At 38.9% G+C, this 13,485-nt stretch overlaps 1 protein-coding gene across 1 annotated transcript in view; it reads left to right on the top strand.

The window, feature by feature from the left end:
• The first annotated feature begins 230 nt into the window (after positions 1–230).
• Positions 231–13,485, top strand: part of Nedd4 (NEDD4 E3 ubiquitin protein ligase) — a 127,031-nt gene continuing 113,776 nt past the window's right edge. The window contains exon 1 of the mRNA XM_027926139.2: positions 231–350. Within this exon, the coding sequence (XP_027781940.2) occupies positions 306–350 (45 nt within the window). The 5' untranslated portion in view covers positions 231–305. The remainder of the gene's footprint in view (positions 351–13,485) is intronic.

Here is a 13,485-nt window from a genome sequence, read left to right as displayed (position 1 = left end):
CGCCGCGAGCCCCTCCGCCCCCAGCCCCAGGCGCACTCCCTCCCATCCGTGGTGCCTCTACAGGCGCGCCCCCAGCCCCGCGCGCCCCCGCTCAGCTCGCGGAGCGCGCGCTGCCAGCCCTTTCCCGCCGCGCGGCCTCGTGCCACTAGCGCTAGTTTGCCGGGGGAGGCGCTGCGGCCGCAGGGGGAGCGCCTCCTCCTCTTCCTCCAACTCCTCCCCGCCTCCTCTCTCTTCTCCTCCTCCGCACTACGGTTCCCAGCCTTAGGCGGGTACGACCGCGTCCGGTTTGCTGGAAGCTTTCAGAAATGGCATCTTGCGCAGTGGAGGTGTTCGGGCTCCTGGAGGACGAGGTGCGGGGGCCAGAGGGTGACGGGCGGGCTTCCCATCGCACTGTCCATCAGTCGGACCCGAGGAGGCAGCCGTGGTGCCAGCGGCCGCCGCCAGAGGCTCTGCGGTCTGCGCCTCCTCCCTCTGGGCGAGCCCGGGGTGTGCGCGAGGCGCCCTGGGCACCGTGGGGGCGTCCTGGAGCACGCGGGCTCGCGGGGCTTGCAGTAAGGAGCAAGCCCGTGGACTCCACACCCCGCTCCTCCCGGGAGCCGCCGCCTTCCCTGTCAGTTTCCTTCAGGAAGTGTTGAGGAGGGGGGCGAGGCAGCAAGCTGGCTGTGTGCGCCGAAAGGACGCACATCACCCGCAGCGCCTTCCTGCCCCCCCCCCGGGGGGGGGTCCGCGAACTCCCTGGGGGGTGGGGCCAATTTCCTTGGTGCTTAGCATCCCCACGGTTGAGTAGACTTATCTGGCAGAGGCCCTGCCAACTTAACTTTATGAACTTTGGTCTGGAGACTCGAGTGAATTGTCATTAGTTGTTTGATTTTCTTTTCCTTCTTTGTCTGAACCCCTTTTTAGTCACTTAAGTGGAGACAGGAATGGGAACGAAGGCAGTAAGAATTTTCGTCCTATTTAGCAACAAGTGTCAAATGTGGGAAATTCACCCTTCGTTTTATGATCTTCGTTGTTAAAAAAATAAAGTGAAAAAGTATAAATACTTTAAAGAACCTCCCACAGCTGTTCACTTTGAAAACTGAAGTTATAGGATTTGAAGAAGACAATTTATGTTGCTTGCCTAATTTACATTGCTTTCTTAGGTATTTTCCAATAGTGTGGTAATAGTGCCTTTTCTTAGCAAGTTGGTGCCTTTAGATGTCTTTCACACTTCTCTTGAGATCTTCTTGTTTATAAACTGAGTAATTTGTTAGTGTAGGCAAGTTATTTCAGGTTATTTTGAGAATGCTTATGTGATGTGATTAGAATCTTGTCGTTTGCAACAACATAGTTGGAACTGGGAAACATTTTAAGTGAAATAAGCCAGGCTTAGAAAGTCAAGTACTGCATGATCTCACTCATATGTGCAATCTAAAAATGTCGATCTAATAGAAGTTGAGAGTAGAGTGGTGGTTACCAGAGGCTAGGGAGAATGGAGAGAAATGGGGAGGGGTTGATCAGTGGCTACTGTTACCGTTAGATAGGGTCAAGAAGTTCTGTTGTGCTATTGCACAGTAGGGTGACTGTAGATATAATATCGCACTGTATATTTCACAATGCTAGGAAAAAGAAGTATGAATGTTTTCACCATAGAAAATGATAAATGTTTGAGGAGGTAAATGATTTAAACACTATACAATTGAAATAGCTCATGAAAATGTACATTTTTAATGTTTTTATGTATCTGTTAAAATAAATTTAAAAAATAATTTAATTTCATAGTTATTGCCAAGCAAAGTGACAAGGGGCAGATGGTAGCAGCTAGAAGTTCCTCAGAAATAGTGATCAGTATGTTATAGCTAAATGGAATGTTCTAGCCAGTGCCCCCATTATTGTACTGTAGAAGACATAAGAAGGTAATGCAGCATTGCACCCATGATAGCTTTCTTCTTATCAGTTGTATCTTCCTGCCTGCTACATAACTGTAGTGCAGAGAACTTTAGGCTACCATCCAGTGCAATCAGACTGGCCTTGGACTTTACTTCTCTGTCATTGCTACTCAGAAATAGGCCCCATCATTCAAGATTTCTCATCTCATCTCCTTCCAGCAGAGCCAATTGATCTCAGACAAAATATTGCCAAAGGTATCATTCACCATCTGTTTTCTTCCTCTTGGTATACAGGATCTGTGTTCTCAGTTATCCCTCTCACCCCTCTGCCCAGATGAAATCTACTAATTGTGGCATTTAGTGGATGATCAGTAGCAACTGGGACCAGAAACCTCACCCCTCGAAATGAGGATTTCCTGAACTTGCTGAAGGATTTATAATTCTGGGAAGTTTAGTTTCCTGGCATGAGGCCTACCCTATTCCCATGGTGGGGCTGTGCGTTCCATAATTCAAATTTCCTTTCATTTCCTTGTGTCTTACTTTGTCCATGTTAAGGAAGAGAGTGAGATAAGAAGACAAGAGATATGATAAGAAAGTATCTCCCACTTCTTCCGTTGTACTTGGATTATTTATTCAACACACATGCATTAACTGTCTGCTCTGGGTCATACATTATGCTAGACACTGGGGATACAGAGAGAGAAATGACTGACAAATCTCAGTCTTAAGAAGCTCACCATCTGGTGCAAAATGTGAAAGTTGCTTATTTTCTGGTTTCAGTTTCTGTCTCATCACCATCATTTGCCACTTATTTTCTAGTCCATCACAAGTAAAAAGGGGCCTTCAAAAACCCTCCCCCCCTTCCCCCTTTTAAAGAAGAAGAACACTGCACCTATGTCACCTCTAAAACTCAAAGTCTCATCTGGGAATAGGCAGCCCTCTGCTGTTGATTAAAAGTAGAGAAGCTTTTCTGTTACAGCAAAAGGAGATGATTCTTACAGATTTGAAACTGAAACAGAAAAATGAAATAGAAATAGAATAGAATAGCGTTGCCATTTAGTCAGTGTGTAGTGAATAGCTGCTGAGTCACACTGTATGAGCATATTAGAATTAAAGTATGCTGAAGTTTAGATCATAATAGCTTTCACTTTTCCATGAGTTGCTGTCTTTTTCCACAATATCTTTCTGTAAGAGGGTCTACATGCACAGTTTGCCATTAAAGCATTAGTTAATTAAGGAAGAAGTGTAACATAATTTATGTATAATTTGGTCTGACAGTCACTTGGAATTAACAGTAGAGAATAACTCTCATCTTTGGTGGGAAGAAGTATGATGGATCTGGGAATTGGAATTGAGCATCACTTTTTGCTCCTTCCAGTGAACCTCCCAATTATGTAGAGGCTGGAAAACATCACATTTTCCAGACTTCTGCAGTTATTGTTCTGAATGTGGAATAGGTTCCCCCCATTAGATGCACTTATTTGAGAGTTGGGATGTGGAAGTAAAGTGAAGCATATAGTTTTGTTCTTATTTTTCTGCTGACAGGCATAGTCATATAGACCTTGAATTTTCTATAAAAGTATTGCAGTATCTGGTTACTTGTTTTATAGGTATCAATAGGAAGTTGCAGAAGTAGCGGTTTGTGGCCCTTGATTCCAGATGTCTAGATTGGCTATATTCTTGTGGTGGCCCCTGTTAGCTATGTATTTTTTTAAAACTTTATTTTACTTATTTTTTATGTAGTGCTGAGAAATGAACCCAGTGCCTCACACATACTAGGCAAGTACTCCATCACTGAGCCACAACCCCAGCCCCTAGCTGTGTATTTTTATCTATCTGGCTATAGCAGATGTGGCAGCTTCCGAGGTGGGCTGGTCTTACAGCAATTTTCCACACCTCTGGATGTCCAACCTACAGCCTATTCCAGCTCTTCAAACAATTTTGTAAGCACCAAATTCCCTAAATTGACTTCTTTCCTCTTAAAGAATTTAGAGTGATTTTGTTTCCTGTAACTGAAGCCTGACTGAAACAAGGCAAAGAAGAAAGAAGATAAAGGAGTTGAAAGTCTCTACTGCCAGATTGGGAGTATAGTTTGCTAATATGGAAGAATGGACACCCCCGTGGCAATAGCTACAGCAGTACCTAAACACCAGGGTAACTAAGAAGGGCATATTCTGACACTTCTGGACCCACTAAGGCTGGGCAGAGTTGACGGTGCCTGCCTGTCTTGGCATCATACTAAATCTGGGAACAAAGTTTCTAAAACTATGAACTGCACACAAGGAAGGAGAAGCATAGTTGAAGCAGCAGCAGCTGTGTTAATCTATCCCAATCTCTCATGTATTGTTTTTGCCAATACCACTTTTTTGCAAATTCCAGGGTCATAATATTTTATTAAAATAAACAAATATAGTTTATTTTTAATAGTTTGTTTTATTTTAAACCAACAGTATCCTCCTGCAGATTCTCCAAATTTGACATCTCACCACCATTGTTCCGTAACCTTTTCCCCCATTTTTTTTTCCTGAGCACTCAAGGGTAAGCTTTAGACACATCCCTATCATCTTTAAATATTCTAGTGAGTATTTTTCTAAAACAATAACACTGTCCAGCATAACCATATAATCCTTCAAGCTAGGAAATCAATATTGATACAATACCATCTAATCCACAGATAACCATGTAAGTTTTGATAAGTATTTTAATAATTTGTCTGTTTCTTTCTGGCCCAAGATCCCATCTAGGAACATATGTTGTATTTGCTTGTCGTGTCTTTGCAGTCTTTTCTAACCTGTAATAGTTCCTCTATCTTTGTTACCCTTGACAGCTATAATGAGTACAGGCTGCACATCCTGTGACATCTGTTTAGTGTTTCCTCATGATTATGTTAAGGTCATGTTTTCTTGGCAGGAATCACAGAAATGATGCTGTGTTCTTCTCAGTGCATTACATCAGGGGGTACATGATGTTGACTTGTCCCTTCACTGTCAGCGGTAACTTTAATCACTTGGTCACTTTGGTGCCTGCCAGATTTCTCTGTAATTTGACCATTTCTGTCTTTATAAGTGGTGTTTTAGTCATCCTTTTTTTTGCTGTAGTGATCAGAAGACCTGACAAGAACAATTAGAGGAGGAAAAGTTTATTTGGGGGCTCTCAGTCCATAGACAGCCACTTCATTCTTCAGGGCTCGAGGTGAGACTGATCATCATGGGGGAAGAGGGTGGTAGAGGAAAGCAGCTGGAGACACAGCAGTAGGAATCAGAAAGAAAGAGCGTGAACGTGCGCTATCCCCCCCCACAAGGACAAAAATATATACCCTCAAAGGCATGCCCCAGGGACCCTCTCTTCCAGTACCCTACCTGCCTATAGTTACCACTGATTTAATCCCTATCAGGGGATTAATTTGCTAATTAGCTCAAGGCTTTCATAACCTAATCATTTCCCCTCTAAACCTTATTGCATTGACTCACACATGAGCTTTTGGGGATACAAAATATCTAAACCATAACAAGTGATTACTATTTTGTGGGCACATATTCTGAGGCTATGCCAATATCCTGTTCCTCATCAAAATTTATTCCCAGTTTTAGCATATATTGATTAATTCTGTCTGAATCAAACACTTCTATATTTTATTTCAAATATTATTAGTTGGCATTCTGTGCAATTAGAACCTTTTATTTCCTCCCATTCATCCATCTATCTATCTATCTATCTATTTATATCAGCACAAACTTGTGGAATCCCACGTTACTCAAAGGGTTGTAATTGATTACTGTCATTAAATATTTTGTTGTTCCGATCATACCAGATGGTCAGTAGGAGTGCTTTCATGGAGAGTTCTAGGCCCTTATAACAAGTCCCCATCATTTCTTGAACACTTCATTACTTTATGTACTTTTCCTGGCACAGTTCTGTCTGGAATCAGCCATTTTCTTAGGAGTGCTCATTCTATCTGGTAAAAATGGGTTTTAGAAACCCAAATCTGAGTCTTTAGTGGGCTAATTGCTCCTGGAATGTGCTCTTCAACTGTGTCAGTGAACATGGTTAAGAAGTTTTGTGTGGGTGTGTACCGAACACACATACATCTACAGCTATGTTAATTTGTATATTTACTTCAAAATCATTAATTCATTCTGATTTAAAATTATTCAAAACTAGCAATTTAATATACCTTTGTAGCCATAAGTTTCATTTCTAACAGTGAAAACCTGACTTTCATTATCCTTAATATATTTACTTATTTATTTAATTTATCTACTAATACGTTCAATGAAACTAATTTCCCAGCCACGTAAACAACTGTGGGACTTCGGTATCCCCCTTCCAACTCTTTGCATCCTTGAATGCAAGTGGGAATACTACTGTTGCATTTCTATGCTTCACCCTCCTCTGGTGGGCACCCTACTGATACATCTCCATATGGCACCTTCCTCCTCTCAGTGTCCCCTGCTGGTAAAAATGAGGACCATGCATCTCCCAAAAACAACTCGCTCACACTCCTCTCTCCCTATGGTGGGCCTGCTGTTTATTCCTTTGCACAAGGAACAGAAGAGAAGGACATGTACGTGTATGTTACACACACATAAAACAGTTAACTGTTAGGAATTCATATATTGCATAGGAGTAGAATCTTGGAGCTGAAATTATATAAATTAAAGATAAATTTATATAAATAAATTTATATAATTATATGAATTATATAAATTATAAAGGGCGAGTGCAGGAACAAATGAGATTTGACTAGGTTGAAATTCTGTTCCTGTCACTTAACACGGTGATCTTGTAAAATTATTTAACCTCTATGAGAGCAGGATATTCAAATTGCTGATTCTCCCATTCCCTAGCAGTCTTCATTCCAGCATCTAGAGATGTAAGAACCTATTGGACACAACTGGTATTCAGTTAATCATGGTCATGTGCTCCACCTCTGAACCCTGAGTCAGATTTCTGATTTGAACTGCTAAATCCACCATTCTGCTGAACTCTGCGGCAGTCTATATTACTACCTTATTCCTCCTTAAAGTTTGTATTCATTCTGGCTCCTTTGCCAATCTTATCAAAATTTTAAGAGGATAAATGAATGGAGGGGATAGAAGAATTCTGGAGATAAATGTAAGGTGTAAGGCACAGCACAAACAAAAGGGTTTCAGTCAGTGTTTTCTGAAGGTCTTGGGGATTTAATATGCCTATAGCCCATTATTATAATTCATGACCTGATCAAAGTGTCTGGTTTCCATTGATGTGAGTCATTTGGGGGCATTGAAGAGAATAATGTAAGCACATGATCATGGGAGTGCATAAAGATGCATTAGTGAAAATAATCTTCAGGGAAAAGAGTCGCCTAAGTATAATAACAGCTGCCTTTAATTGAACACTTGCTGCGTGCCAGGTTCCAGGTGAGATGTTTTCACACTGTAGCTTTAATCATCACAACAATCTTGTGAAAGCAGATACTATTGTCCATATTTTACAGATAAGGAATCTGAGATACTGGTTTCCTCAAGAACTTCCTCTCAGTAGTTAGCAGATCTGAGATTGAAACTCAGGTCTCTTCAGTACACAAAACTTGGTCTTTCCACTTTCTTGCTGCAAAAGGTTGTCCAAGTGAAACCCTTTAACTGAAGAGACCCTTTAGGGAGATGATGAGTGGAGCAGGTGTATTGTTGACTGTCATTGTTCTTTTTTTTCTCTCTTTTCTTTTTATACTTTTAGATGGGCCTCTGAAGTGCTTAAATTCTGTAGTGGCTTAACAAATATTTGTCGACCATTTACTCTTACTGTGTGTCAGGCATTTGGTCAGGACTTGAGCTAATAATGATGGACAACAGGGGCTGGGGCTGTAGCTCAGTGGGGAGTGCTTGCCCACATGTATGAGGCAGTGGGTTTGATTCTCAGCACCACATATAAATAAATAAAATAAAGGTCCATCAACAACTAAAAAATATTTTAAAAAAATAATGATGGACAACAGATTAGATTTTACCGAATTTAGAGCCTAGAAGGACATTAAATCAATAATCGTACATCCATATTTTTTAAACATCGTGAAGGTAAAGGAATGTAAGATGTAAGCATATGATATAATTAATCTTGTGTGATGGGGAGGAGGGGAGAGTGTCAGAGAAGGCTGAAGTCACATTGAAACTGAAACTAAGGATGAATAGGCGTTAGGTGAGGAGTGGAGCAGTAGACTTCTTGGTAAACAGAACTGCATATGCAAAAGGTGAGATGAAGAAGAACAGAGAAGGTCATGAGATGAGGCTGGAGAGGAGAGCCGTGTTAAGACTTGGAACTGAGGGATGGGGATATAGCCCAGTTGGTAGAGTGCTTGACTTGCATGCACAAGGGTTCAATCTCCAGCACCACACACACACACACACAAAAAAAAAAAAAACAAAAAACAAAAAAAACTTGGAACTGAATCCAAAGTGGAATGGAAATTAATTAAACAAGTGTGAACACACATCATATCATCATCATCATTATCACTGTCATTTTTTACAGTTAATGTCTGTTACATATTTCACCTTTTTTGTCTGTCATTTCTTCTTGCTTTCCATTTGGGATCACATTTTTTTCCAGCTAAGGTACACTCTCTAGAATTTCTGAATATTTGCTGGTAATAATTTTCTGGTTTTGTTTGAAAATCTCTTTATTCTGGCTTTTTCATTTTGGGGGGTTTGGGTGAGGAGGAATAAAATTCACCGTGAAATGACAGATTTTTAAATGTACAATTTGATGATTTTTAATAGCATGCATGGCCAGCAACCTGATTAAGATATAGAATATTTCTATGACTCTGGACTGCTCCCTTGGGTCCTCTACCAGTCCACTCCTCTTCTCCATTCTCCATAGGCAACTCTTGTAACAATGGATTACTTTTAGCTGTTCTGGAATTTCATATGAATGGAATTGTACCTTCTTATTCTTTTAGGTCTTGTTTCTTTTTTGACATAATGTGTTTGAGAGTCACACGCGTGGTTGTATCCTTAGCTCACTTCTTTTATTGCTGAGTACTATTCCTTGCTGAGCACTATTCCTGTGTACAAACCAGATGTTTATTCATTCTCCTTTGATGGACACTTTGATTGTTTCCAGCTTTTGGCTATTATGAACAAACCCACTGTGAACATCTACAAATCTTTTTTATGAATATATATTTTCATTTCTCTTGTGTAAATACCTAAAGATGGAATTTCTGGGTCATAGAGTAGGATATGTTTGACTTTATAAAAAGCTGACAAATGGTTTCCATAGTGATTGTACCAGTTTAAACCCATCAATAATACAGAAATGTTTTAGTTGGTCTATATTCTTTTTTTTTAATATTTATTTTTTAGTTTTCGGTGGACACAACATCTTTGTTTGTATGTGGTGCTGAGGATCGAACCCGGGCCGCATGCATGCCAGGCGAGCGTGCATGCCAGGCAAGCGCGCTACCGCTTGAGCCACATCCCCAGCACCCCCCCCCCCCTTTTTTTTTTTTTTTGAGTTGTTGATAGACCTTTATTTTATTTATTTATATGTGGTGCTGAGAATTGAACCCAGTGCCTCACACCTGCCAGGCAAGTGCGTTACCACTGAGCCCCAGCCCCAGCCTGGGTCTGTATTCATTCAGCAACATTTGAAGTTTTTGCCAAAGCTTTCCACTACCTGTATGTTCTAGCCTTTTAGTAATCAATGTTATGAGCTTCATGTGGATCTTTCCAGAGATATTCTGTTCATAAATCAACAGATAAGGTACTGTCACATTTAAAAGTAGTGTTAAGATATAAAGTAATGATGAACTGTTCTTTCTTCAAAATTACATAGTACTAACTGAACAAAGTTTATTATTATTCTAAATGTAACTATATTAATGATAGTACTTTCCTTACTCATCCTCATGCTGTTTGCTATATGCCTATGGATTTTTTTTTTTTGTGTGTGTGTGTGTATGTTTTGTATCAGAGATTGATTTTATATTTTATTTTGAGACAAGGTGTTACTGAGTTACTTAGGGCCTTGCTATGTTGCTGAGGCTGGCTTTGAACTTGTGATCCTCCTGCCTTAGCCTTCTGAGCCTTTAGGATTATAGGTGTGCACCACCAGTCTTAGATGCTGGTTGTTGTTCATTCTGTTATGAGAGTGAGCAAACTCCACCACACCTGGCTGTACCTATGGTTCTCAGCTTTGTGTCCATCAAAATCATCTGGAGAGTTTGTTAAAAACACAGATTACCTAAGAGTATCTGATTCCATAGGTTCAAAAAATCACAGCTGCAGTACATTCCCAAGTGATGTTCATACTACTGGTTCAGGGAATATAGTTGGAGAACCACTGCTCTCTCTCCAATCTAAAGGTTCTGGGTATTGTTTTTTGTTTGTTTGTTTGTTTGTTATCACAGTTGTTACCATCCAAAACTCCTGAACAGTTTTATTTATTTATTTTTTTAAATTTTTTTTTAGTTGTAGATGGATATAGTACCTTTATTTTATTTGATTACTTTTATGTGGTGCCAGGGATCGAACCCCATGCCTCACGCATGGTAGGCAAACACTCTACCACTGAGCCACAACCCAGGCCCATTCCCGAACAGTTTTAACTTATCATAACAAATGTATAGCAATCATATATTCTAGATTTTAAGACAGTTCTGATTTTATCTATTTTATTTCCTAGTAAAAAATGATCTACCTTTTATATATTTGTAAATGGTTTAGAATAAATTTATACAAAAGAAGTAGAAAACTTCTGTCAATCCATAGGATCTGATTTTTAGTTTGGAAAATATGGTCACCATAGATTATTTTTGCTCAAAATGGACTGACAACAAACCTTTCTACAGTAGCTGAAAGTAGGACTAAAGTACTTATTGAAAGCAAAGAAGAGTTTGCCCTTTTCATCCCCATCCCCCTCCCCAACCTGGGTCTAAGTCATATTTTGCTCAAAAAAAAAAAGTATATTTATATTGCTCCCTCCCTTCCTAGCAATTGTTTTCTTAAATAAATATTCACTGTTTACACAATCATACTATATATAGTATAATTCACATTGAATCATTGTACCATGTTTTTAGTTATCTATTGCAAATTTTTTGTTTGCTTTAGTTTCCTGTACACTTATCACAAATTTAATTGCGAACTGTCAGCTTTAAAAGCACTTGATGCAGTAAAAAAAGACGTGTGTGTATGTGTGTATATATATGTGTGTGTGTGTATATATATATATATATATGAAATGATCATAAGTATATAGATTGCTACCCATTCCTTAGCCTCTTGGTGTGCTGTACAGCCATCATCTCTGGGCTTCCATTTGTCATCCTTGTGGAACTTCTGTTCATCTCTTTTCTCTTTTGAATCCACTGTTTCCCTAATTTCTTGTCTTCCTTTTTCCTAACATATGTGGTGGCATACTTTCTCTACATGAGTGGTAGTTACTGTTGAGAGGAGAATCTCATAATAGGATCATCCGATCCTACCATTTCATTGTGGAATTCTCACATATTGGTATTTATAGTGTATCTTTCCTTTGGGTCAGTCAGTCTACCTAGTGAGGAGTCTTCCTGTCTCCTTATTGGTGGGTACTGGTCTGGCAGCCAGTGTTCTTGTACCCAGGTTGGGGAAGGGGATGGGGATGAAACAGGCAAACTCTTCTTTGCTTTCAATAAGGTGCTTTATTTCTATTTTCAGCTTGTGTAGGAAGGTTTGTTGTCAGTCCAGAGTTGTCAGCTCTCAGTATTTGCTCTGTATCCTGCTGGATTCATTAGAAAGATAATGAATAGATAGGAAGATAAAGAATAGATTAGTTTCTTAAGTTTTGAAATCTCACAGTTTTTTGACTTTTTTTGTGGGGGGTGTTACTAGGGATTGAACCCAGGGAGGACCTACCACTGAGCTCATCCCTAACCCTTTTTAATTTTTATTTATTTTTGCTGAAGGTCTCACTAAATTGTTGAGACCGGCCTTGTACTTTCCATCCTCCTGCTTCAACCACCCAAATCACTGGGATTATAGGCATGTGCGACCGTGCCAGCCTCTTTTCACAATTTTTATAGTGGAAAAATTCATAAAATGTATTACTTCAGATACAAGATAGTATGTAATAAATGCTGTGTGAATGATCCTCTAATTTTAAGAAAAGTAATTTCAACTACGAAGGCTTTTAGGGAAGATATTATTTGAGCTTTGAGAAAATGTGTAATGTGGGCTATGGCTCAGTGGTGGAGCACTTGCCTTGCACATGTGAGGCACTGGTTCAATCCTCAGCACCACATAAAAATAAATGAAAGTATTCTGTCCATCTACAACTAAAAAAAAATTTTTAAAGTATAATGTAAAATTTATAAAAAATTTAGGAAGTAAAAACAAATCTTCATGATCTCATTACTTTTAACAGTTATGTTCATTGTTTCGTATTTCTTCCTAACCTTTATCCATCTATACATTTTAGAGATTAGCATCCCCATCCGCCCTCTATTAACATATAATTATTCTCTGCCAAATAATATTGATTTAAATAGCTTTAAAGCATTTTGCTCAGATGATACAGAATTTTAACAGAGAATGGTAAGAGAACCTAGCTTTATAAAAATGAAATAAACTTAGCATTATAAAAAACTAAATACAGGGCTGGGGATGTGGCTCAAGTGGTAACCGTGCGCGCCTGGCATGCGCGGGGCACTGGGTTCGATCCTCTCAGCACCACATAAAATAAAATAAAGATGTTGTGTCCACTAAGAACTGAAAAATAAATATTAAAAAAATTTCTCTGTCTCTCTAAAAAAAAAACTAAATACAGAAGATATATAGATATTTTTAAAACTGTCTTGTGAGATTGGAGGACAACAGCAGTTGAGAAAAGAATGAAGAGAGTAACAAAAGATAATTCTTCAACACTTATGAGAGATGGAAGGATCTGAAATTCTGCATTTCCTTTTCCTGATTGTGGGAATCAAGGGAGAGTAAAGGGTACTTAATAGATATGTTCATGAATTATAGTGAAAATCTCAGCCCTAGACACTGCTTTAAATTATTGAAGCCATCTTCATAGATAGCATATTACCCCACATTACCTGTTTGATTTTCCTCATCATAAAAAATCCCACATCTTTGCCTATAATTTGCAACTTCATTTTACCTTAAAAATTAATCAAACTCCCTTTACTTATGAGTAGGAGAGGACAGATTCATGCTTTAGTGAGGAGCTCTGCTCTGTTTGAGAATAATATTCCCATCCCTATCTTAATTAAAAGAATGATCTTTAATTTTCGTTTCCTTTTTATTCATTTGAACTCTATCCAGATTTCTGTTAATAGCACACTTAGTATCATAAAACTATTGATGAGTTTCAACTCCAACTGCAGGATTTATGTTGCTCTCCTTCATTTTAAAAAATGATGTGAGAGTTAATGACTTCTGGTTAAATTCTTTTACCAGTTTCAATCATTTTCTATTATATAGCTATAATGTGAAGATAAGATGAATGCAAATATGAAAATAAAGTGGCATTTTTAGTTTAATCTGATGAAGTTCTTTCAATCACTATAGCTTCACTTAACAAAAACATTTAACTAAATAATTAGTTTTAATTTTTGGAGTGAGAATTGCAAGCAGAAAGTTTAAAAATATGT

This window comes from Marmota flaviventris, chromosome 2 (assembly GCF_047511675.1).
Source record: "Marmota flaviventris isolate mMarFla1 chromosome 2, mMarFla1.hap1, whole genome shotgun sequence".
Taxonomy (NCBI): Eukaryota; Metazoa; Chordata; class Mammalia; order Rodentia; family Sciuridae; genus Marmota; species Marmota flaviventris.
The sequence above is the reverse complement of the archived record's forward strand: the minus strand, read 5'-3'. Positions and strand labels throughout refer to the sequence as shown.